The 26,349-nt window shown below is 44.2% G+C and overlaps 1 protein-coding gene across 1 annotated transcript in view; it reads right to left on the bottom strand.

The window, feature by feature from the left end:
• LOC311261923 (uncharacterized protein) overlaps window positions 1-22,751 on the bottom strand; it is a gene marked incomplete at its 5' end in the record, with an annotated part of 35,101 nt that extends 12,350 nt beyond the window's left edge. The window contains 19 exons of the mRNA XM_084360936.1: window positions 113-166; window positions 2,939-2,992; window positions 3,132-3,239; window positions 13,561-13,614; window positions 13,713-13,766; window positions 14,481-14,534; window positions 15,186-15,239; window positions 15,348-15,455; window positions 15,588-15,641; window positions 16,556-16,663; window positions 17,504-17,557; window positions 17,774-17,827; window positions 18,002-18,055; window positions 18,171-18,278; window positions 19,449-19,493; window positions 19,606-19,650; window positions 19,775-19,828; window positions 20,620-20,673; window positions 22,644-22,751. Of these exons, the coding sequence (XP_084217062.1) occupies window positions 113-166; window positions 2,939-2,992; window positions 3,132-3,239; window positions 13,561-13,614; window positions 13,713-13,766; window positions 14,481-14,534; window positions 15,186-15,239; window positions 15,348-15,455; window positions 15,588-15,641; window positions 16,556-16,663; window positions 17,504-17,557; window positions 17,774-17,827; window positions 18,002-18,055; window positions 18,171-18,278; window positions 19,449-19,493; window positions 19,606-19,650; window positions 19,775-19,828; window positions 20,620-20,673; window positions 22,644-22,751 (1,278 nt within the window). The remainder of the gene's footprint in view (window positions 1-112; window positions 167-2,938; window positions 2,993-3,131; window positions 3,240-13,560; window positions 13,615-13,712; window positions 13,767-14,480; window positions 14,535-15,185; window positions 15,240-15,347; window positions 15,456-15,587; window positions 15,642-16,555; window positions 16,664-17,503; window positions 17,558-17,773; window positions 17,828-18,001; window positions 18,056-18,170; window positions 18,279-19,448; window positions 19,494-19,605; window positions 19,651-19,774; window positions 19,829-20,619; window positions 20,674-22,643) is intronic.
• Window positions 22,752-26,349: the final 3,598 nt, after the last annotated feature.

Here is a 26,349-nt window from a genome sequence, read left to right as displayed (position 1 = left end):
TGTTGAATCTTATTGTAATACTAAACATGCTTGTGTGACGTGTGTGTGTTTGTCTGTGCGTGTGTGTGTGTGTGTGCGTGTGTGTGTGTGTGGAGTAAGAGGCAGTGCTGACCTGAGGTCCTGGAGGGCCACCAGGACCCTGAAGTCCCATCTCACCCATGAGACCCTGGAGAACAGAAACACAGCAGGGTGTTTGTTCGGGCTGCACTGGTATTAAAGTTATGTTAGCATGTTTGTGCTAGTGCCAGTGAGTTACTGGCATATTCAGTGAAGGACTGGTTTTGTGCCGAATCCAACCCAGTGGAGCACAGTGTCAAATACAGTGTGGGGTTTGCTGGAGGCTGTCAAGCTTCATGACCTTTGTGTCATTGTTATAGGGATTTCATAGTAAACTGTATAAGCTGTAAAATATAGTGTTTTAATAATTAGAATTGCAATGAATTTTAATAACAACTTTTCAGTACTCAGATCTTCATCAGGTATCTTAATAACCTGATGAGGAGTTATCTTGATTACCTTCATCAGGTTATCTTGATAACTCGATGAAGGTAATCACCACCACATGGTTCTTCGATCTGATTGGAATCTAACAAAATTTGAGGCCAAGTTGGTGCCTTCAGCTTTTTGTCATGTTCCTCTGGCAATTCCTGAACATTTTTTTTTGCAGTGGGGCAGGGCACATTATCAGCACTCACATTATCCTGCAGCCCCCCAGCAGGATAATGTGAGTGCTGGTACCATGACAGAGTGTACTACAGTGTATGTTCAGGTGCAGGCAAGTCTGATCTCTTTCTCAAATCAGATCTGAAAGGAGTATGTGCACTCTGTAAATGTAAATTATCAGACTGAATTTTGTGTCCAGACAACACTGTAGGAACACATGACTGTTCATGCCCCTTCTATGAACTATGAACTGAGGCCTTGTTTCTCTGGGAGGTAAACAAACTTTATTTTCTTAAGAATAAAGACTTCACAGACCTGCTATTTCCTCTATCGCACCCATCTAAAGGTGTTGGAGACACTCCCACCCTTTCCTTTAAGGGTCAAGCTAGGTTCAATTGATAACAATTGAATCCACGGATGCAAAACATCAGAGACTGAAGAACTTTCTTTTGAAATATATATATAATGGAATGTCTTTTGTATCTGTAAATGAGACTAAAAACTGCTATCATTTAATTCTTCCTTTTACTCCCTCATCTCTCCTGTTTAGCTAACACACACACACATACCCAGAGTGAAATTCTCCCCCTTAAAATCCTCTCATCCTCGCCTGATAAGAAAACACACAGCATGGTGATTTATGACCCGACTCTCCTTTTACATTCCTGGGGTAGAGTCTTCTACTCCCTTCCATATTATAATAAAGTAAGAATAAATATTAGGCCAGAACCTAATCTTCTGGAAATTAACATATTATTAATCAGGAAACAAAGTTCATAAAATTGATATTAATTTCATTTCTTTGTGATGAAAATTGACTGAAATAATTTACCTTCAACTTTTGTTAAGTTTCTTCCAGAACAAAGTTCTGTTTTAATTTGTTTAATCAAGTTAAGTATCGTGACCTGACTTAAGAAAAGTTAACTTTAATTCGAAATCCTCTCAAACTAAGTTAACTAAGGATAACTCGATCGGCCGACAAAGCATCCTCCAGTTATTTTAGCGAAGAAGTTAAATTAGTTTATCAGTCGGAGCCTAAGAACCACCAGTCAAAGTGACTGAAGAAGATCATCATCACCGTCATCCTCTTCATCAAGACCATCATCATTAACAAAGACGTTACGGCGACCGGTTTAAGAAACTGTGCGAGAGGTTTCCAACGAAAGAAAGACTCTTTTGCCAGGCTGAACCGGCTCCGCTTTTACCCCCAGTGAACCCAAGCGGTGCCACCCGCTGGGTATTGGATCGAGACTGCCACCCTGCAGTTAGAGGACAGCCAAGGTCGCTGGAGGACGACCAACAGCAGCTTGCTGACTCTCCAAACGACGCTCAGACAAGTATCCATCCCTTCATCCTACAGGATTCCTGCTTATGAAATATGAGTTGTTGTCCCTTTGGCTCTGAATTAGATTTTTTGAGCTTAGGAGAAATTTGGTTAGGGCTCCGTTAGCATATTAATATTTAAATGCTTTCACTCAACCCACAATTTCACCATCCGCAGATATTTCATTCATAAACTTGTTACATTAGTCATTAGCCTCTCATAGACACGTGAGCAAGATCCCTTCACATGTGAATTCTCATATGAATAAAAGATATCAACATTTTATCAGCTCTGCTTTAGAGTGGGTATTATGGTATTACTTCTGCAAACACCCACTCCAAAACAGACTTAGATGCACCACCAAGAATTGATAGAGAAACAGCAGTCTGCATGAAAGCAGATTTTAATCAATGTTGTACTTGTAGTATTGGTAGTAATAGTGCAATCTTGAAGATTTTACAGAAATTTCAGGGTACACTGTTTCATATTCAGTTGCCAAAACGTCCAATGAGTCCATTTGATTCCTGCCTGAAAATGAGTATTTTTTGCATCGGTATTAAATGTTAGTCTCTTTTAGCATCCCTGTACAAAATACTGTACAGAGAAAAAAAGGTGAACCATATCATTCAACAGATTCACTCTACATTCTGATAAGTTCCATATCAAAATGCATGTAGCTGTAAGTGTTTCACAAAACCTTCTTAAGAGTTCAAACTAAATATTCACCATGGAATGGAAAAATGGACCAGATCGACCACATCAAGCATTCTGTTAATATAGGTTTGTCCACCAACTGTATCTTTGGATGACACTGGCATCACACAGCTGCTCATTTTTTACATTATCAGTTGTAAATCATCCCTTTAGTCCCTAAATATACATGCTATATTAGTGGGACGTCCTCTGGAAGCTCCAAATCTGTGCTCCTTCAGCAGTGGGTCCTGGTCTTACCTCTGGTCCCGGTAATCCTGGAGGTCCTCTATTTCCTGGCAGGCCATCAGGACCCTGCAAACGAACAGGTAGACATTTACCATCAGTGATTCATAAGACATCATAGTGCTTCTGTGCATGGAGCTACAATCTCAGGGTCTTATTAATGGGAGTCCCTTTCAGACAAAGCAGTTGGAATAGTCAGGATTCTCACCTCCTCTCCAGGCTCCCCTTTCTGTCCAGGCTCTTCTCTCAGGCCCTCAGGTCCAGAAAAACCCTTTGGACCAGGATTACCTGCTAGTCCTCTGACTCCTGCAGAACCCTGACGCACAAAAATATCACCAGTTGTCTTGAGTCATGATTCTGTAGCATGAGCGCAACATCAGCATTAACAAGGAAGAAGTCAGCTAAGTTGGTCTTTCAGGGTCAGTGCCATTTATGGAGGATAATTTCACCTAATGTTGAAAATAAAATGGTGTCAATCAAGGTAGAAGGAGGAATAGCAGGGAAGCCAGGAAGCAACCGCGAATAAAGTTTATGATTTGCAAGTATCTGAAAATGTGGGTTCTCTGTAATTTCAATACACCAACCAACTGATCAAAAGATGCAAATATTCCCTCTATATAAAGATGACTGACAGACTTGATCCCACGGTTCTCCTAGGCTGCAAAAGCCCTATCATTAATAGAGGGAGTAAACAGAGGGTTAGAGTACACAGGGGATGAAAGAGGAATCGTCTGGAACCCAAAATGGCCTTTCAATTGAGTCCAAATCTGGTAATAGTTATAATGTCAGGGGGGCGCACAAAAGGGAAAACAGAGAGGAAGAGCCACATGAGGCATCCTCAATATGCAGCCACGGTGGAAGTTGATGTTGATGTTGTGATGTAAATGTCTGATAAATTGCATTAATATTCTCCTACACAGTATTGTTTTTATGTGTTAACAAGACATTGTAGTCCTACAGTTCCACCTCGTGGTCTGTTCCGCTTTTATTTTGAAGTGCGCCGTTTTCTTCTTCTGATGTTTTTGTGATGCTAAACTTCCTGCTACTCTCTCGTCACAATGTTGTGCTCCCGCATCGTAAGAGGAACAAGCTCCGAACTGTGAGGTGTGGGTCGAGCTAGAGAGCATGCTAGCTGATGGTGGAAACTCTTCAATTAGCGCCCTTGGAGAGCTGAATGAGGTATGAAAAATGTGGAGTGTGTATTATTATCAGATGGGATTTTGTTTAAGAAAAACGAGAATGTCATTACTTCATTTGTTTATGAGTTAATTGCAAGTCATCAGGATAAAAGCAATATATTCTTTCTGTGAACAATTACAACATATGTATTTCATTTAAAAGAAGCATGTGATACGCTTATCACAATAGCTTAAAAAACACATTTCAATTCATATTTCATCGTTATTAGTTGGTTAAAATGATTTGTATTGGGTGTAAACATGATTAATATGTGAACATGATTTATGTGTGAATTATTTGTGAAACTACAAAGAAGCATTTTGTTTTTATTCTGTAGTTTTCACGGTGCTTATGGTGCATGGTGCTCGTTGAGAGGAAGAAATAAACAACACCCGTTTAAAACTCTCTGCATCTTGATCAATAAATCCAAGGGGCCGCTACAGTGAAAACTCATCCCTGCACCAGCCCTGCCATCCCTGGTGAGAAGCTGACGCCATCACATCCGAGGTCCAACTACCAACCTGATACCAGCCAGTTTACTTTGCTTGCATCCAACTCCTGCACCCAGGCAAGACTTAAAACGGACAGCATGCTTAAGGTACAACCACAGATGCAAAAAGAGACACTGGATGCCAAGGAGCCAAAAGGCTGAAAAACTACCATTTTTACACACGCAAGCTACAGCATATTCTGAAGTGAGTTAAATAATAACATGGTATTGTGAGCTCAAAATAATTTGCGAGCTATTTCCCAGTTCCTTACACTATTGGTGAATATTTCAAGAAAACTGGCCCATGTGCTTGTAGAATAATAACTGATAAAATGTCTATTTATGAAAAGGTTTGAAGGGTGAAGTGCTTATAGCTTTAGCTATTAATGCTTGCAGTGCTTATTTCTGACATTTTGTTGTTACTGTTTTATGCTAAAAATCCTTTTGGATGTCCATAATCTGTTAATGCTTGACATAAATATTACTCTGTGGTAAAAGATAACTATAGCTTACAAGTGTAAATTCAGGCATAGGACAATCAAAGGCTATACTCGACTTAAAGCAGCTGCACAAACAAACAAGATGTCACTCCCGACAGAGAAGACAGACAATCCTAAAGACACACCATTCAGGTCCAGCTCACGCGAAAGAAAGCTAACATGGAAAGGCCAAGAGATGCATGACCAAGACACCAAAAAATGTGAGTAAGCATTTAACAAGACCTATGGCTCTTGGAAGCTGGTAGCAAGGGAGACTAGGAAAAAACTAAAAACCCTCTGCTCAGTAGAAGCCCTTAATAAACTAGGAAAGGCAAGTCCTGAAAAACTTGCGATTGTGAATGCTCCCTGTTGAGAAGCTGACGCCAAATGCGCAATGCTGGCTGTGAAAACTTTGAATAATGTCCAGAATATCTAAAAACTGTGAAATAATTTAGGGTTTGTTGAAAAGCTAAGGTCAAACTGAATTGGTGGCTTGAATTTATTTACAGTCAAAAAGTATGAATGCTGTGAGAAAGATGAATACAGATACAATCACCATGTCATTAAGCATGAACTGCTTGCCAGTCCCTGAACCACCCATGATCGGTGGTGACCCTTTAAGGTTTATAGATTAGAGGCATAGAAGAGGCACGGATAGCTTGTATAATCCTATTGCTTCTCCATTGTTGATAAATTTCAAGGCCACAGATGAAAGATCACCAAAGAGAGCCAAAGCTCTCAACACAAATACACAAACAAAGAGTTTCGCTCAGGAGAAACAAGAAAAAGACAGCAGTAAACCAAAATCACCTTGCTCCATCTTTAAAAGTGAAGCTCATAGCATCACCAAGTGTCCCACCTTCGCAGCGAAGAGTGGTGAAGACAAAAAGGCATTCATCAATGAAAATTGGCTTTGCTTTGGGTGCCTGAGAAAGGGTCACATGACCAAAGATTGTTAGAGGCATCACACATGCAACATATGCAGCCATCGTCACCCAACCTGCTTGCACGAAGACAGGAAACAAAGATCTGTGGAAGCAACAACGAATAGCTCCACTTCCACAGAAGAACATGCAAGCCAGGAAACGCACAAGGTCGTATCCCATACATCAACACAACGTGCTTCTGCTACCTCAAGTATCATCCCAGTTCTTGTGTCTTCAGTACAAGAGCCACACAGAGAAGTACTTACATATGCAATACTGGACACACAGAGTGACTCAACATTTGCCTTAGAGGATGTACTTGACAAACTGAATGTTGATGCCCAACCAGTAAAACTGAAACTTAGTACTATGACGGCTATTGACACAATCATATCTAGCAAGAACATCCATGGTCTACAAGTTTGAGGACTGCACTCTAAGAACCACATCCAACTACAGCAGGCCTACAGCCATGACTTTATCCCAGTGGACAAGTCTTACGTCCCAACGAAGGAAACAGCATTACTGTGGCCTCTTCTCAGACACTTGGCAGAAAAGTTACCACCCCTTCAAGACTGTGATGTAGGGCTCCTAATTGGATATGACTGTCCATCAGCACTAGCTCCTCTTGAGGTTATCATTCGTGACAAAAATCAACCATTTGCACAGAGATCAGAACTAGGATGGAGTATCGTAGGCTCATCAAACCCCCACCTAGACAGACAAGGAAGTCAGAGCTTTGTGCATCGGCTCACAGTAAAAGAACTGCCAATTCCATCGCAGACAGATGTTCTAAAGCCCTAGAATCAGACTTCATCGAGAGAACTTACGAAGATAAATATGTGTCCCAGGATGATGTTCATTACATACAGTTCCTCAGTGACTACATCACGCAGAAGAAAGACGGACATTATGAGATGCCCCTCCCTTTTAAGGGCAACAGTCCACCCAACCTACCAAACAACAAGAGACTAGCCACAGTTCGCCTGCAGTGTCTGAAGAAAAAATTAAAGACCAATAAACAATATTATGATCAATACAAAACATTCATGGAAGAAACAATTAACAAGGGTGATGCAGAGCCTGCCCCTACAACATCTGAGGGAGAGACGGAGTGGTACCTTCTGCATCACGGCATCTTTCACCCCAGAAAACCGAAATAGCTGAGCGTCGTATTCGACTGTTCGGCCAAATTCCATGGTGTTTCTCGAAACAACACTCTACTAACTGGGCCTGATCTAATCAATCCTCTGGTAGGAGTTCTTTGCCGCTTCAGGAAGGAGGCCGTAGCGATTATCTGTGATATCAAAAGAATGTTTTATCAGCTTCCGTCACTCCTGAATCCCGGAATTATCTGAAAGGTGGAAAGGTGGAGATTTGGAGAAGGAACCACAGGAGTACAGGATGGTGGTTCATCTCTTCGGAGCCACCTCGACTCCAAGATGTGCCAATTTTGGCTTGAAACATCTGGCACGGCAACACAAAGCTACCTATCCACTGGCATCAACATTTGTGGAGAAAAACTTTTATGTTGATGACGGGCTAGTCAGTGTCCCATCGGTCGAGGAAGCCAAGAAACTGATCACTGAGTCACAGGAGTTGTGCAAAAGAGGAGGCCTACGCCTTCATAAATTCAACTTGAATGAGGAAGCAGCCCTCGCCTGCTTAGATCCCTCAGAAAGAGCAGCAACCATCAAACCTCTGGGACTGGATCCAACCCTATCAGAGCATGCACAAGCCATTCAATGGTCGATTAAAATGGACACTTTCAGCTTTAACATAGATAGATAGATAAATACTTTATTAATCCTGAAGGAAATTCATCTGTCAGCTGCTCCAAACATTCTGAAAGAAAAAAAAAATACTTGGCTAATGCAGACAGATGTAGCAATAATATAAAAGAGTAAAATAAAGTATAAAATATACCTATATATACACATATATACAAACTATCACCTACATATATGTGTATATATATGTACACATATATATACACACACACACACACACTCTCATATAAAAGAAATACAATTCATAAAATTTCAGTTAGTGCAGATGTTGTGCGCGTCCCACCATCCTCCCCCCCCCTGCTATTGTACAGTCTGACTGCCCTGGGAACAAAGGACTTCCTCAGTCTATCTGTGGAGAAGGTTAGTGCCAGCAATCTGCCACTAAATCTGCTCCTTTGAGAGCTGATGGCAGAGTGCAGAGGGTGGCTGGTGTTGTCCGTAATCGCCAGCAGTTTTTCCATGGTTCTTCTCTCTGCAACTGCCACCACCGACTCCTGTTCCAGGCCCACCACAGAGCTGGCCCGTCTGATCAGCCTGTCCAGTCTCCCGCTGTCCCTCTTCTTGATGTTCCCCCCCCAGCACACAACAGCATAAAACAAGACGCTGGCTACCACAGAGTGGTAGAACATCTGCAGTAATTTCCTGCAGATGTTGAAGTAGGCCAACTTTCTCAGGAAGTAGCACTTGCTCTGCCCCTTCCTGTATAGGTGGTCTGTGTTCACAGTCCAGTCCAGCTTGCTGTCCAGCTGCAGGCCAAGGTATTTGTAGGAGCCGACTACCTCCACCTCCACCCCCTCGATGGACACTGGCTTGGGTTGGGGACTTTTCTTCCTGTAGTCGACTACCATCTCCTTTGTTTTAATGGTGTTGATCTGCAGCTGGTTCAGCCGACACCACTTCACAAAGTCCTCCACTGTGCTTCTGTACTCATTCTCACTATCACTGCCCCCCCTGATACACCCCACAATTGCAGTGTCATCTGAGAATTTTTGCATGTGGCATGTGTCCGTGTTGTACTGGAAGTCGGCTGTGTACAGGGTGAAGAGGAGAGGAGAGAGTACAGTCCCTTGCGGTGCTCCGGTGCTGCTGGTCACTGTGTCTGATGTACGGACTCTCAATCTGACAAACTGTGGTCTGTCAGTGAGGTAATCAGTGATCCAGGACACTATGGAGGGGTCAACGTGCATTCTGGTCAGTTTTTCTTGCAGGAGAGCGGGCTGGATTGTATTGAATGCACTAGAGAAGTCGAAGAAGAGGATTCTTAGTGAGCCATTTCCCTTGTCCAGGAAGGAGTATGCTCTGTGGAGGAGAAAGAGGACAGCATCCTCAACCCCCACCCTCTCCCGATAGGCAAACTGAAGAGGGTCTTGGGCATGCTGAACCTGGGGGCGGATGATGTTGAGGATGAGCCGCTCTAGTGTCTTCACGAGGTGGGAGGTGAGCGCCACTGGTCTGAAGTCACTGATGTCACTGGGGCTCCTCCCCTTCGGTATTGGGACAATACATGATGTTTTCCACAAGGTGGGCACCCTCTCCAGGCGTAGGCTCAGGTTGTAAAGCTGCTGCAGGGGCTCGCCTAGCTCAGCAGCGCAGGCCTTCAACATCCTGGGGCACACTTTGTCCGGTCCTGCCGCCTTCCCTGGGTGTAATCTCCTCAGCATGCCACTAACCTGGGCTGCGGTGATGGCAGGGAGGGCTGCAGAAGAGGGGGGGGGAGGAGGCGATGCAGAGGAGCAAGATGGTAAGGAGGAGAGGCACATGGAGGAGTGGAGGGATGTAGGTGTAGGTGAGTAGGTTGGAGGGGGCGGGAGAGAGAGAGGTGAGGGAGGAGGAGGAGGGACCTGGTGGAGTGCAGGCACCTCATTAAAACGATTGAAGAAGACGTTAAACTCGTTGACTCTTTCTCTGTCCCCCTCAGCTGCTCCATCCGTAGCCTGCTTGTAGCCGGTGATGGTTTTCAGACCCCTCCACACCTCACGCACGTTGTTTTGTTGTAGCCTGCTCTCCAGCTTCCTCCTGTACGCCTCCTTGGCATCCCTCAGACCCAGCCTGAGTTCACACTGTGCCCTCTGCATTTCCTCCTGGTCTTTCATCCAGAAAGGCCTCTTCTTCCTGTTGAGGACGGCCTTTACCTCGCTGGTAATCCAGGGTTTGTTGTTTGCATAGCAGTGTACTTTTTTCACTGGAACCACTGTGTCCATGCAGAAGTTAAGGTAGTCTGTTACAGAGGTGGTGATCCCGTTGATGTCATTCTCCTCGTGCCCCCCCTGTAGTACTGCCCAGTCCGTAGATTGGAAACAGTCTCTGAGGGCATCCCCCGCGGTCGTAGACCACTTCCTGAAGGACCTGGTTGTTACAGGCTGCCGCTGTACTACTGGCTTGTACAGTGGTTGTAGCTGGACAAGGTTGTGGTCTGATCTACCTAGCGGGGGCAGGGGTGTCGCTGAGTATGCCTCCTTAATGTTGGCATACAGCAAGTCAATTGTCCTCATCATCAGCTTGAAAGATCAGCCTTCAACCCAGCGTGGTTGCCTGTCTGTCATTGCCTCTCTTTATGACCCACTTGGATTCATCGCTCCATTCAGCCTAACTGGAAAGCATATCCTTCAAGAGCTGTGTCACAGAGGCATCGGATGGGATGATCCACTTCCAGAAGATATGAGGCCACGGTGGGAGGAGTGGATAAATTGTCTTCACAAGTTGAAAGAGGTTTCAATTCCGAGATGTTGCCACTTATATGACTTCCTTAACATTGTCAGAGTAGAGTGGCACCATTTTTCGGATGCCAGCTGAGTGGGATACAGTGCATGTTCTTACCTCAGGTACAAAAATGACAAAGATGAGGTCCATTGCAGTCTCGCACTGGTGAAAGCAAGGGCTGCACCCTCAAAGGTCACAAGTATCCCGAGACTAGAACTCACGGCAGCTGTGGTTTCTACAAAAGCCAGTGTCATGTTAAAATGTAGACTTGACAAAGATTGAAGATTGATGAAGAGGTTTCCTGGACAGATTCACAAGTTGTGCTTGGGTACATGAACAATGATGCCCGTAGGTTCCACATATTTGTTGCGAACCGTGTTCAGTTGATAAGGGATAACAGTGATCCCAGTCAGTGGCACTATGTGGACACCGCAGAAAACCCGGCCGATCACACATCCCAAGGTCTTCGTGCTTCAGACATTCATTCAACAAACTGGCTGCGAGGACCGAAGTTTCTCTGGGAGCGTGAATAACATCTAACACCCAGCACTCCAACAGAATTACTCGTTGGTAATCCTGAGATCAAGACAATTCAGGTGCTTGCAACCGAAGCCAAAAACTGTAATGACATCCTCAGGCATCTGAGTCAGTTTTTACATGTGACACCAGTGCAAAATAGACCAAACATTGGCAGCCCAGTAATTACATAAAAAGTTTGGTAGTGATAGCCCACCCATTTCTTGGGGTTTCTGTAGAGCAGTGGTATTCAAACTGGGGGGCGCGCCCCCTAGGGGTGGAGATCTTCAGTCAGTCGAGCAAGCAGAGAGGAGAAATTACACTTGAACAAATCTGAAAAGTTCCTGGTTACACAGATGCCTAAATATTTAAAATTACTCAGAGATGGTTTAAATAGTTAGTTCAAGGGGTTAGACTGTAGCTGCAGTATTAATGGGCATAAACTCACTTTTCTGAAAATTTAATTTGTAACCTGAAATTTGCCCAAAATCCTCCAGCATAGCCAGCACAAGGGGGATAGATGTGTCTGGATCGGAGACAAACAACAAGAGGTCATCATCGTACAAGGCCAGTTTGTGCTCAGCATGTCCCCTTAAGATACCCCGCATCTGACTGGACATGAGGGTGAGGTGAGGGTGAATATAATATATCAAATAACCGTCTGACATTATGAAGAGTGCCTATCTTTAATAAACCCTGTTTGGTCAGTGGAAATAATGGTCCTCAGAACAGATTCTAAACGTCTTGCCAACATCTTAACCAATAGCCTGACATCCGCGCACAGCAGAGAGGTTGGGGTGAAAATTGCTACAGTAAAGGGGATCTTTGTCCTTTTTTAATATAAGAGAAATAGTGGGCTGGCATAATGTGGTGGGGAGAAGGCCACATTGCAATGTTTCATTGAAAATATTTAACAGATAGGCTTTGCATGTCTCCCAAACTGTTGCTGCAGACACAGCTGGGTCGACATTAGTGGAAACGAAGAGGTCTATGCAACTGCTGATAGTGTTAACAAAATCCGGTTCACGCAGTAATAGCGAATTAAAGCGGCAGGGGGACCGCGACAGGGATCTACCAGGAAGGCATATGCCAACTATGACCGTGGCATGGTCTGAAATTACTATGGGTTTAAGAGGATAAGCTGGCAGGAATGTAAGTCAGAGAGAGAGAAAAAGAAGTTTTTGAAAAAACTCGCTCTGTCGCTCAGCTGCAGTCGCTCGTCGGCACAATTCAACAGATTGCTCTGATGACGGCATTCAATTGATTCCAGTGAATTTCACGTCGCTCGGAGGCGCTCATTTCTTCCCGTTTGTATTGGTTCAGCATGGCTGACATTGTACCTGTTGTGGAAGTCCCACAAGCGCCGGTGAGTGGCTGTGTGTGTGTGTGTGTGTGTGTGTGTGTCAACGTAATGCCGGCTTTGCTCTTCCGGACCGGTGGAGTTGTATTACGTTTCCATGGTTTCAGTAGTTGTCAAAGTTACACATAGATTACGGCAGCCAGTCAGCACTGAGCGACAAGCGACTGACGGCCAGAGACTTGGGGTTTCTCATCTCGAGCGACAGAGCAATTGAGAGATTTTTCGCTCCATCACTCGGTCACTGTCGCTCGGAGCCCCAGCGTTTTTTCGCCTGAGTGACTAATTGCTCAATCGCTCGTTTGCATTGACTTAATATGTAAACTTGTCGCCAGCAACAAAAATAAAATGTCCGCTGTGAACGCACCTTGAGCATTTTCAAGTTGTTGAAGGAGCTGGTCAACCTCAGTAGCATTACCCTCCAGAGAACTGATACGCTGTTCGTGGTCTTTAACAGTGGAGTGTATGCTATTCAGTGTGGATGTCAGCGACTCAAATGATGACTTGAAAATTAGCTGTCAGAGCCGCTCAGTGGTCCTCAAGTAGCATGCTAATCTCAGCCATAGTTATGCTAGCAGTTTGCAGTTTCTTTGTCCTTTCCAGCGTCTTTTCCCTTGTTTTTGGACATTGCTGGGTGGTTGGTATAGCCTTATAAACCAGGTGCGAACAGTATGAAGGGCAGTTGCTGAAAAAGCCGAGGCTTAAAAATGTAATTAAAAGTGCGTTAGTGGGAGCGAGCTTAACATGCGTCTACCCTGTGCGTCTCATACCGGAAGACAGCCCGTTACTGCATCATTAACACATTTGCTGTTGTACAGTACATTCTTCAAGACTGGTGTGGTTCTCCTGGGTGGTGTCATCTCTAACATGCCAGTCTGTGCACTCAAAACCATACTGTAGAGGGGCTGTGGCTTCATCTGTCCACACTGATGGGTTTTCCCTTTTAATCAGCTGGGAATAAGTTGGAGAAATCTGGTCTGATTGACCAAAGTAGGGATGGGGGAGGGCTTTGTATTTGCCAGGATCTGAGCTACTGCTTCTCTTGGTAGGGTGAGGACATGCTAGTGGAGTTTAGGTAAAATTATGTAGCATATTTATGTAAGAAATTCTTTCTTTAGTTTCTGTTAGTTTGTGCTTACATAAAAACACAAAGGGACATTGGGCATTTGGCTTTGTCATACTTTACTGTACTTCACTTACCACTGGTCCAAGCTTTCCCAGGTCACCTTTCACACCCTGGCTTCCTGCCATGCCCTGCAGTTAGGCAGTGTACAGAGTGAAAGTAATGAAGCCAAAACGTGGACTGCTGCTTTACATTACAGCTATGATTATTTGGCAGAAGTGCTCTGTACCTTAGAACCTGGAGCCCCTGGCTCACCAGTCAAACCAGCAGGACCTCTGTCTCCCTGTAGAGAGGACAATTCCAGTTTATCAAAATGTATAATGAATACCATTCACCACATACATCTCATTAATCCATTTTACTACTCTACTGAGAGTGATTTGGTTTCTTTAAAACTGTGAACTTTATTGGATTTACTGCATACTGTGAGAGCACCTTGGGTTTAGAGGTGACATATTATGCTCATTTTCAGGTTTGCCCATGCATATTACCACAATAATCACTTCTAACCAAGAACTTTATACCTGCACATGTTTGAATGCAAATCTCATCTGAGGGGGAATATGAATATCATCAGTGTTTGTTTCAGGTAAATGAGCAGTCTCTGTTACATAATCATAGTGTATAATGTGGTGTTTATGCATAAACTCTCTCAACTGTAAACAAGATAGACTTGAAAAAATCCAAATTGATCTTGAGCATGCTTTTTGGACAATAGAGCCTTGCTGTCGCTTGAAGATTGAGCTGATTACGTCGATGTACTGTTAATTAAGTGTTATGATGGTCAAACCTGACTGAGAGGGATGGGAGGATAGTCATCATCGTGTTCCTTTTTATTGCTGTCCTGATGATTATGCTTGTATTGATTGAGTCCTGTTAAGCATTTCTAATGTCATGTTTTTTGTTTCTTTTTATGTCGTACTCTTTGCTGCAAAAGCAATTGCACTTTGGGTACAAATATAGTTGAACTTGAACTTAAAAGTGTGAGACTATGAACCTTCTGTCCTTGTAGCCCATCAGGTCCTGGAGTCCCAAAAATACCTGGGAAACCCTGAAAAAAGATGCACAGTCAGAGCAGTCACCATTTAACAGCAGCTACCACAATAAATGATTTTTAGTTCAACTGAAATGTTATTTACTCTTCCCTTGTTATAGTCAAAAATAATGTAAACATGTTTTTAAATGCATTAATACTTTTTCTGTCACAGTGCTGCTGTGGCAGTTGTTTTCTTGTTGTTGTTGTTTTGTGTTTTTCCCTGCCACCAGACAACCTAGCCTGTCTGCCTGCCCTCCTCGTCTGCTACTCCCACAAGAATTCTGTCCTGAAATAAATACCTTTCACCTGATTTCCAGCCTCTGGTCTCTGCATTTTGGGTCTAGACAAAACCCCACGGCAACGTTTTCATTATTATTCTCCTATTTAGAGTAAGGACTACACCAGCATCTAACGGTTCCCATGTGACATTTGCATGTAGGGTGCATCATGACACAAATACTTATACATTTCTCTTCTTTTGTTTGTGTTTTTTTTTCTCACAGAACACATAATAAGTCATTTACAGGAACTCTGTAGTAGACAAAAAAAATGATTTAATTTCAGTTGGACTTTAATTTTAAAATGAGATAAATGCCAGTATGAAAATTGACACCATTCAATAAAAAATTACAGGGTCAAGCTTAATAAAATAATTGCATTACTCACCTGTAGTCCCAATAAGCCTAATGGTCCAACCTTCCCCATCAGACCTCCTTGACCCTGAAAATACAAATACATAGTGAGGCAGACAGGTATTGTACAGTAGATAAACAGATGATGATACAGGCAGATAGGCTAATGGATAAAAAGGTATTAAGGCTCATTTACCAATAAACCTGCATAACCTTTTTCTCCTTTTGACACTCTTGGTCCTTGTGTGCCTGGGACTCCTGGAGGCCCATCTGACCCCAATAGGCCACGATTGCCCATATCTCCCTGTGAAAACACGTCATTTTAGTGACTACTTTAGCACTGACTTTCGCTTTCACTTTGAAATGACAAAGAGTTGTAGGTGGAGCATCTGAGTCTAAAATGCTACATCAGCTAACAATACAACATTGAGATGACCTTTGTTCCTTTAGCACCGAGGTCCCCAGGAACACCAGGCTCTCCATCATCACCCTGCAAAAGAAAGAAAATGAAGGAAGAACCAGCAGCACAACAACCAGTGGCTGAATAAAATTTGAGCTACAACGATTAATCAATTAGTGGATTGATAGAAAATGAATTAGCAAAGAATCTGATAATTGATTAAACATTTAAGTCATTTTCATGCAAAAATGTAATAGTTCCAGGATTTGCTGCTTTTCTTCTTACATAATAGTAGACTTAATATATTTGTGGCTGGTTGGACAAAACATAATGTTTCATGGAGTCAGACATTGTTGTTATGGGCATTTTTCACAGTTTTCAAATGCATTATAGATAGGGCTGGGCGATAAAATGATCTTGATCATTTCCATGATAAAATTTTTCCACGATAACGGTGATTCATTTATGACATTTTTTTTCGATATGGTTATTTTTGAGTCTGTTTTCCTCTACCTAGAAAACATTACATCAACAGCCAATCGCACAGCAGAGAAACAAATGCATGTGGTTGATGCATGTTTACGGCCCCTCCCACTCACAACAACTCAGAATGATGGTGACCACCTGTGTGTGTAGCCGACACAAGAAAATGAGCGGTCTGACGAGCGAAACCGAGTGCGAGGAAACTGACAAAAACGAAGAAATTGTACCAAAGAAAGGTCATACCACTTCGGTTATTTGGAAATAGTTCAGCTACCTGAAGTCTGACAAAGGACAGACCACCATTAGGTGCAAAATGTGTCAGTGGCCAGTCCTCAGCAGAACTGGAAACACCACCAACTTCTTCCATCAGCTCAAAAGGTACCGTCCCAAACAGTACTCCTAAAGCATGAGTTAGCACTATCATGCTAGCGTCAGCCTCCCCGCAAGTAGCCAAACAGCCCAGCCCATCATAAGTTGCAGACCTAGATCAATTTGTTGCATAGAATGACAATACATCTAACCTCTTTGCCCTTCAGCCCAGGCTCACCCTGCAGCCCGTGGGAGCCCTGAGGTCCTGGCTCTCCCTTTGGTCCCTTGTGCCCTGATTGTCCCTGGGGGCCCAGCGCTCCCTGTTTCAGAATAGCACAGTGTTTGACAGTTGTCTGACATTGTCTGCAACTTTGTCTGAGTTACACGATCTGCTGGACATTCTTCACAGGTGTTTAGTTGAGATCAAAACTAAGGGTGAGTTTGAAGATAGGTGTGGACTGACCCGACTTTGTCATCTGATGATGTCTTGTGTTACAGAAAATGTTGAGCCTGGTTCAAGGTTTTTGCTGGTCTGAACGTGGCCTTAGGCCAATAGCTTCATCACACATCGACGGGAGTAGCTGAACAACAGTTGACACTAACCAATGACCTGCAGAGGGATAACTTAACCTGTCTGCAGTGATGTCTAAGAGACTCTTGTGTGTAAGTACACCATGACATCACCATGACATCACCGTTGGGTGTAGTTAAAGTTGCAGCAGAGCACACTTCAGACCACACCTGTCAGTGATGCTGGCTGCAGTCCAGGTTTGGGCTTCCTGATTGTTCTCTGCTTCTCATGACAATTACTTTATTGGCCAAAATGTGACCCTGTATAAACAAACGCTGCTCTCTCTGTTGCATCTTGTCTACTCATATGCTTGTGCATACATATGTATGCCATTTCAGTTGTGTCTCTGACAGTGATTGATGAGCTGTGGCTGCTAGTGCTGAGACTGCAGGTGAGCCTCCAACGCAAATATAATGGAACTGAAAATACAGACCAATGTCCAGGAGAAACGTTCAATTAAAGAGGGCATTGAAACACTACATTTCAGCCTTTCATTCATGTACTCTTTGATAAAATGTTAATATTTTATGCATGGGTTCTTTCATGTGTTTGTTTGTTTTAAATACAATTCAGTAATGATGTCACAGACCTGGTCACCTTTTGATCCAGGAGATCCTTCTTCACCAGCTGGCCCTGGAGGACCCTGACATGACAAGCGCAGTCATACTTATCAATAAATTAGTGGACTTTATAGCAAGGTCCTTTAGTATTATACTATAAATTGCATTTCTTAAATATTGAAGATAATGAGGTGAAAATATTTTGCAATATTTTAGTATGAGTATATGACATTTAATATCTGCCTGAATGCATTATATGGTCCTCTGATTGGTGAAGTGTCATCAGTAAGATAACTGACCTGCTGCCCATTCAGACCTGGAGGACCAGTATCACCAGCAGGACCCACTGCTCCCTGAAGACATTAAATAACACACATTAACATTACTTTACCTGCTCTACGCCTGGACTCATTTCAGTTTTTGAAGGCTGATAAAAGAGTATTTCTGCAAGTGAAGTTCTTGTTAGACAGTATTTTATTCCAATATTCAATGTCTTCAAGCATGAAGACCATGCAAAAACCAGTTACCTGCTCTCCTTTCTCTCCAGCCTGACCTGCTAGTCCAATAATTCCTGCTGTTCCCTGATCAGAAAAAAAAGTGATTTCACGCCAAAGATAAATTTCATGATAGCATACAGTACATTCTTTACTGAAGGCAGCATCACAATGGAGAGGAGGGTGAGAAGTACCCACTTACTGGAAACCCTCTCGGTCCATCTGACCCTGATGTTCCCAGAGGCCCCTTGCTCCCTGAAGGACCAGGGATCCCCATGCCACCCTCTGGTCCTGGCTGGCCTAGAGGGCCCTGAATCCATTTAAAACAGAACAAAAAAAAAAAGTTGTGTAAAAATCTCAGAATGCACTTTACTGTACATAACTCATGATGTGATGTTTAATGCATTTCAGGTTTCATTATTGTGTTAAGTGTTGGGTTTTACTTTTTCAGTGCACCCAAACCAAAACTTAATCTCCCTAAACCTCAATTTCTAATAGAAGCCATCTTATTCTTCCCCGGAGTCCTTGTGCTTTCTAGTCCTACAGGCTCCCATGGATCCTGGCCGCGCCCGGGTCGTGGATCGTGGATGCGCCTACTGCTATGGCCCTGCCTGATCGTGGATGCGCCTACTGCCATGACCCTGCCTGATCATGGATGCGCCTACTGCCATGGCCCTGCCTGACACCCACCACTACTGTTGCTAATATTAGTCATATCTCTGTTACATACGTTCCACTACTATTATTGTAATGCATTACTACATACTATCCTTACCGTTAACCACTACTACTGTTATCACTAGTAATCACATTTCCATGTGCATTTCATTGTTGTTGCTGTGATGCCTCTTTATGTGCTTTCATTCCTGTCAACCATCCATTATATTGTATACATTGTGATCTCGTTGATCTGCTCTGTACATGCGACATCTATTGCACGTCTGTCCGTCCTGGGAGAGGGATCCCTCCTCTGTGGCTCTTCCTGAGGTTCTTCCACATTTTTTTTTCCCTGGTAAAAGGGTTTTTTTTTGGGGCAAGTTTTTCCTCACTCGAATCGAGGGTCGAAGGACAGAGGGTGTCGTCTCTGTACAGATTGTAAAGCCCTCTGAGGCAAACTGTGATTTGTGAATTTGGGCTATACAAATAAAATTTGATTTGATTTGATTTGATTTATTCTACCTTAGTTCATGATCTCCTCCCAAAGAAGAGGAATTAACCAGGGCTGTAACACTAACTACCATCTGTGTCTGTGTCTATATCTCCTTATTTCACTAAAAATATCTGTATTCATACTTTCATTCAGATTTACTGGAAGTGCTACTGTGTCAACTGTGGAATAGTGGAAAAAGACAGATGCACTGGGAGAGATAAATAAATGTTGGAATCAAGCAGAGAGAAAATAAATGGACTCAGCATGCTACCGTACTGATAGGATGGTTATACTGAGCCTGAAATAACCTTATGTGAAAGACCTACTTACTGGCAGTCCCACAATGCCTTTGGGTCCCACCTCTCCTTGCCGACCCTTAAGGAAAGATTAAGCAAACAGCAATAATGTCAGGTTATAAACTTATATTATCCTGGATGGTGATGCTGATCAGTAAGTTTTTTAGGGTCCAGAAAAGTAATGTTCTCACCTGTGGTCCCACAGGCCCCCTCTCACCAGGAGGGCCCTGCAGACCCTGAGAAGACCATGTTTCAATACAAACGTTAATCAATTTCTGTAATTTCTGATCACCTCAACAGCGTATTCAGTTGAAGGTGAACAATGGGCATTCTATGCATTCAATTTGACCAAATACTCACTGGAGGTCCAGTCTTTCCTGGGAAGCCAAGAGACCCTCTGACACCAGCATCTCCCTGCACAACAGTCACAGAAACACTAAAAATCACAACTCAACAAATGACTTTACACATGAACTTAACCACTGCACGGCTGATAGCTTGACCGAACCAAACTCTTATAGCAGCAAATATTCAGTAGCTGTCAGGAAAAATATTGAATTCAATTTAGTTTGCTGCTGGTCTAAGTTATTTATACTGTATATGCGATTTTGATGAGATTATAGTTTATACACCACAGGCCTTACAAGTATGTAAGTTGACATTGGTTGTCCAGTATTTAACCCTCATGAAGTCTTTGCATTCTGTTTACTCCCCTTGTCCTATGGGTCAAAAATGACTCACCTTAAACCCCCAAAATGAAGCAGCCTGATTGACTTTTAAACCAAAGGTGTATTTTGCATGAAGAAACAACCTTCATCACAAACTTTATGAATATCTGGGTCATCCATCTTAAGATAAGATTGCATTTTATCAGTGGACACCAATAATTTTTTTTATTACAATACACCTGTCATAATTTCTTTCTTTACCAAGGAAGAGGTTGATGATTATTATTCTTATTGCTATAAGTAATGCACAGATGTAAACATTATTTTTTTAGCAAGAGATAGCACTTGTTTTTTCTAAGAACATTGGCGGAAATGTGCAAAAACTAGTTTTCAGTGCATGTTATTGAAGGGAAACAATATAGTGACTGAGTACTAAGTAAATGTATGCATTACATTCCGGCCCATGAATAATCAGAAGACATTACTACATTATTACATTAGTTTGTTCTATAACATTGTGGCATGAATCAGCCTTACCCTCTGCCCCATGTGACCTGGTCTCCCAGTCGGACCTACTGCTCCATGGTAACCCTGTGGACATAAAATAATAAAATGTATTTAACATAATACATACATATCCCACGTTTTAACTACAAAGCAATGATTAAATTATTTTATCCCCATTCAAGTTAGCCGGCTCGTTCTGCAGAAGTCTCTAGTGCACACACTCTATGGGCCGCACAACATGGAAGATTTGGGTATTTTCATAGCCGGGAAGTCGAGCACTTTTCATATAAATGAACGGGGCTCTGCCTCCAAGGCTGTGTCCAGTAATACAATGTCCTTGGAGCAGAGTCCACCATGTTGCACCGTTATGTTTTTCCAGTAGCCCAGAGCAGACGAACCAAACTCTGGCACTTGTGAGGGTGTTGTATCTTTAGTTCATTGATACAGTAATTCATATAGTTAAAAACATACAGTTATAAAGGTAACATAGTATATATGTGGAATCATTTAATTTGTTGTATGAGGAATTATAATTTAACACCAACCACAAGGTGGCAGTAATGTTTTGAGTGAGTTACAAGTGTCACAAGGAAGTAAAAGTAAAAGGTAAAAGGTTCAAACATGATTTTGGTATGTAAAAAGTAGAAAAACTATTAGAGTCCCTGGTTGCCATAGAAACCATTTTCGGCTGGACAGTGCAGGGACCACTATCCATGTCAAGCATGAGTGAAGCTTTGTGCATGTAGATTGGCAATGAGGAAACCACACAGGTTTCAGACCAGTTATGTTCATTCTCGGAAATAGAGAGGGTGATATGAAGTGGAGTTACCATGGAAACAGGATGCACCAGAACTCCCAAACAATCTGAGATTTGCCCAGAAAAGATTCAAGGTGCTGAAAAGAAAACTAAGAACTGATTGGACACTGCACAAGAGATACAATGATGTGATTGAGGACTATCTTCAGCAAGGGATATTTGAAGACATCCCAGAGGCTAAGCACACAGTAGAAACTGAGAAAAGTAATGTCAAGTAGTACCTGCTCATCATGCTGTGATTAGGGAGGACAAGGCAACAACCAAGTTGCCAGTTGCTGTCTTCCTCACACGAGGACAGCTGTCTTCTCTCAACAACTGTCTAATGACCAGGCCGAACCTAAACCCAGACTTCCTAAACATGTTAGTGAGATTCAGGCTGCATCCAATTGCATTCATGGCAGACATCACAAAGGCTTTCCTACAGATATCTATTGCTGAAGGACAGGGATGCCTTGACGTTCATGTGGCTCCCAGGATCCCCTGATGCTGAGGACACCAAATCATGCACACAGAGAATGGCGTGCGTGGTGTCTTCAAGTCCATTCCTGCTTGCAGCTACAATCAGGAATCTCATGGAAAAATACCAAACAAAAATACCAAACAGCTCAAGTGATGTTGATTCTTATGCACTAACCACAAGTGTGAGGGAGATCTTGTCCACTGCTAGCATGAACCTCTGTAAGTGGACCACAAATTCCTCTGAATTGAAGGCCAAGCGGCTTCAAGGGGATTTTGACTTTTTGATTTTGACTCTGGAACCTGAAGCACATGGCTATGTGTTAAAGGTGCTCGGTCTAGTATGGAGGCCAGAGACAGACAACTTTGTTTTCAACCGCAAACATCTATTGGACATTTTTAGAGCAAAGGAGAAAACAAAGAGGAGTGTCCTGTGGTCATCAGCTAAAATATTTGACCCCATGGGATTTCTGAAACCATTCGCAATAAGAGTGAAATGTCTCTTTCAGGATAAGGGGCATCAGCTGGGACGAGAAACTGCCAGACGAGCTCCCTCAAAAGTTGCAGCAATGGTGCACGGAGTAACTTCAGCTGCATCAGAGAGTCATTCCCAGGTAGCATGGAACTGACAAGGTGCAAAATGGACAAGGCCACGTTCTTCATGTGTTCAGCGATGCAAGTGAGAAAGCCTAGTGTATCTCCAAGGACAGACAACTGAGGGAAAAACTGTGACCAGACTAGTCATGTCCAAATCAAGAGTAGCACCCATTAAGAAACTCACCTTGCCACGTCTTGAGTTAATGGGGGCTCTGGTTGTGGCTAGAATGGGAAACAACTTGCTGAAGGCAATGAACATGTAGCAGAACCAAATCTGGTGGTCAAATTCCATGATAGTTATCCAGTGGATTTGCAGCTAAGCACAAAGATGGAAAACATTTGTAGCTTACAGAGTGATTGAGACACAGTCACTGACCGCACCAGAAACCTGGTCACATTGCAGTGGAAAGCTTAAGCCAGCTGATCTCACCACAAGAGGTCAGACAGCCTCAAACCTGAAAGAAGAGGTGCTCTGGTGAAACAAAATTGCCAGATCCATTATTAACACTGGAGAACTAAACAGCAGTAAACTGAAGTAAACTGAAGACTGTATTCAGAGTTGCAGCTTGGATCAAGGAGGGTGGGGAGAGAGATTGGTCCAGTCAGTGAAGACATGTTTGAAAAAGGTGATGGGAAGAGCTTCACTGAGATTTGAGGAGCGATCATGTCTATTGGCAGAGGCAGAGGCAACAATCAATTCAAGACTACTGACTTTTGTCTACAATGAACTGGAAGAACCTCAGCCTCTGACACCAGCTCACTTTCTGATTGGAAAGTGACTTTCCTCATTGCTGCCAAAGCCCTTTCAAGCTGCCAGCCAAACCTCCAACTCCAGCCGAGAGGAGCTGACCCGGAGATGAAAATATCGCCAGTGCCTTCTCAACGAGTTCTGGACTTGCTGGAAAAGGGAGTATTTATTGGAGCTGTTTTCTGCCCACACCAGAGGGTTAGTGTAGACTGTGTTGACAGCTGCTATGGTTACTGCTACAGCGTGATGACGTCAGGGACGCGGGGAATGCTGGGTACGCGCGGTTGTTGTTGTTCAGTTTTGGGCTAATAAAGCTAACGGGTGTTACACCGTGACTGTCTTCAGTCTTCCTCATTAGTGCACATCTACATGGTGTAAGAAGTGAGCCGAACTTAATCTAAGATGGCACAAGCACTCTGCTGGATCGACCCGCTCGTCTTTAACGAGGATATCGCTCACAACTGGGAGAAGTTCAAGCGGGAATGGCACGTCTATAGTAACGCCGGGCTAACAACGGCTAGTAAGAAAGTGAAAGCCTACACATTTGTCAACCTCGCCGGCCTGGAGGCACTGGATAAACTCGACACGTTTGATTTTGCGGACTTCACTTCAAAGTGACACTGTCCGTGCACAGCTTTTGAAGGAAAAGAAACTGACACTAAATTCGGCCATTGAGATCTGCATGCTCCACGAACAGTCTGAGAAGGGCAACAGAGAACTAAAAAGGGAAGCAGAGGTGTGCATGGTGCAATTCAACCCATGCACAAACTGCGGTGGCCAACACGCACCTGACCGAAACAGGTGTCCAGCTCACAACAAGCGCTGCAACACATGTGGAAAAATGAACCATTTCTCAAGGTACTGCAGATCAGGCAAACTGTTTGCCGCCAACAGGCCAGGGCAGGTTCCGCCCCCCACTGCACGCCGGGGCAGATACACATACGTGAGTGAACTTGACACGCAGCCAACGCAAGAGCCAACTGATGTGTTTCGCTGCGAGACTGTAGAAATGTTTTACTGTGAGAACATAGACAAGCCAAGGGATGTGCATGAGCAAGATGAAAGGTTTGCTGAATTGTCTGCGTGCAACACTGGCAGCCAACTGACTGTGAAGATTGACACTGGGGCCAAATGCAACGTCATATCCAGGGCCCTTCTACAGCACATTGATCCTACTGCTCACATCAATCTCAGCAAAAGAGCAAATCTTGTAGCCTACGGAGGTCACATAATCCAGACTCTTGGTGCGGCAGACAAACTTTAGCTGTGGTTTGCTGCGATTCCAAGTTGTGGACAGACACGTCAAGCCATTGCTGGGTCTCAGAGACAGTGTCAGACTCGGCTATGTGACTTTTGGACCAGAGGTGCATGCTGTTGTCCAGCAGGAAGTACAAGGACCTATTTGACACCAGCACCATCGGCAAACTGCCTGTGGTGTATCACATGCGCCTGGATGACACCGTGCACCCCACTATATGCGCTCCAAGACGGGTGCCACTGGCCATGAAGGACAGAATTGAGGCAGAACTGCATAGAATGACCCGACTGGGAGTCATCACACCGGTTCAGGAGCCCACTGAATGGGTTTCAGCCATGGTGGCTGCGAGCAAATGAGATGGTAGCATCAGACTATGCATCGACCCCGTCAACCTCAACAAAGCCCTCCTCAGACCACACCACCTGTTGAAAACTGTGGAAGAGGTGATCGCTGACATGCCTGATGCCAAAATGTTCAGCATTCTGGATGCTAAGTGTGGTTTCTGGCAGGTGCTGCTCAGCAAAGAGTCCTCAAAACTCACCGCCTTCATGACTCCTGTGGGCCGCTATGCTTTCCTACGAATGCCCTATGGCATCACCACGGGGAGTGAGGTTTTCCAAAGGTGCATGGAGCAGCTTTTCGAAGGACAGCCGTGTGTAATTGTGATGATGATGATATCTTGGTGTGGGGCCGCATGATCAGAGAGGAGCATGATCTACGTTTCCGCCAAGTCATGGACAGGATACGGACTGTCAATCTCAGACTGAACCCTGAAAAGTGCCGTTTCAGGGTCACGGAGGTTGCTTATGTCGGTCACTTGCTCACCAACCAGGGTGTTAAACCCAACCCTGCCAAGACCGCTGCCGTCCGCCTGATTTCACCGCCGGAGGACAAGCGCAGTCTCCAAAGGTTTCTAGGCATGACCAACTACTTGGCCAAGTTCATACCAGACTACAGTGAGACCACAGCACCCCTGCGCGAGCTGTTGCACCAGGATGTAGACTGGTGCTGGTTGGAGCACCACACAGCGGCATTCACCAAACTCAAAGAACTCATCGCAGGTCCCCCAGTGCTGCGGTACTTTGATGTGCACCAACCTGTTGTACTGTCAGCTGACGCCTCACAGCACGGACTGGGTGCTGTCTGCCTCCAAAACGACAGGCCGGTGGCTTTCGCTTCAAGGGCCCTCTCAGAGACTGAGTCACGCTACGCTCAGATTGAGAAAGAGCTCTACGCTTGCACGAAATTCCATCACTACATATATGGACGGGCTCTGACTGTCGAGACTGACCATCAGCCACTCATTACCATACTAAAAAAGCCACTTCACACAGCCTCTGCACGCATCCAAAGGATGATGCTCCGCCTTCAGCGTTACAACCTCGGCGTCATCTACAAGAGGGGCAGGGAGCTCTACGTCGCTGATGCTCTCTCCCGTGCACATCTGCCCTCCACTGACCAGGCTGAGGAAATGGAGGAGTACGAGGTCATGGTGGTGGACGTCCTCTCCTCACACAGGGTTGAGGAACTCAAGCGTGAGACGTTGGCTGATCCTATGTGCCGGCGTCTCTCTGAGGTCGTTGCTGCAGGCTGGCCTGACACATATAGGGAGGTTCCACGTTACCTGAGGCCATTCTACGCCACGAGAGCGGAACTCACAACCGACAGTGGCTTGCTCCTCCGTGGACAACGGTTCATCATTCCACACTCCCTCCAGCGTTACTACATGCAACAGCTGCACCAGGGCCACCCTGGTCTCGAGGCCACAAAGCGCAGGGCCAAGGAGACACTGTTCTGGCCGACCATCTACAGTGATGTTGAAAGACAAGTTTCCAGGTGTGCCCCCTGTAATGCTCTCAAGCCACACCAGCCTAAAGAGCCCCT

Source organism: Pagrus pagrus (genome assembly GCF_965226575.1).
Source record: "Pagrus pagrus genome assembly, chromosome: 8".
Taxonomy (NCBI): Eukaryota; Metazoa; Chordata; class Actinopteri; order Spariformes; family Sparidae; genus Pagrus; species Pagrus pagrus.
This window is presented reverse-complemented; position numbering and strand designations above follow the sequence as displayed.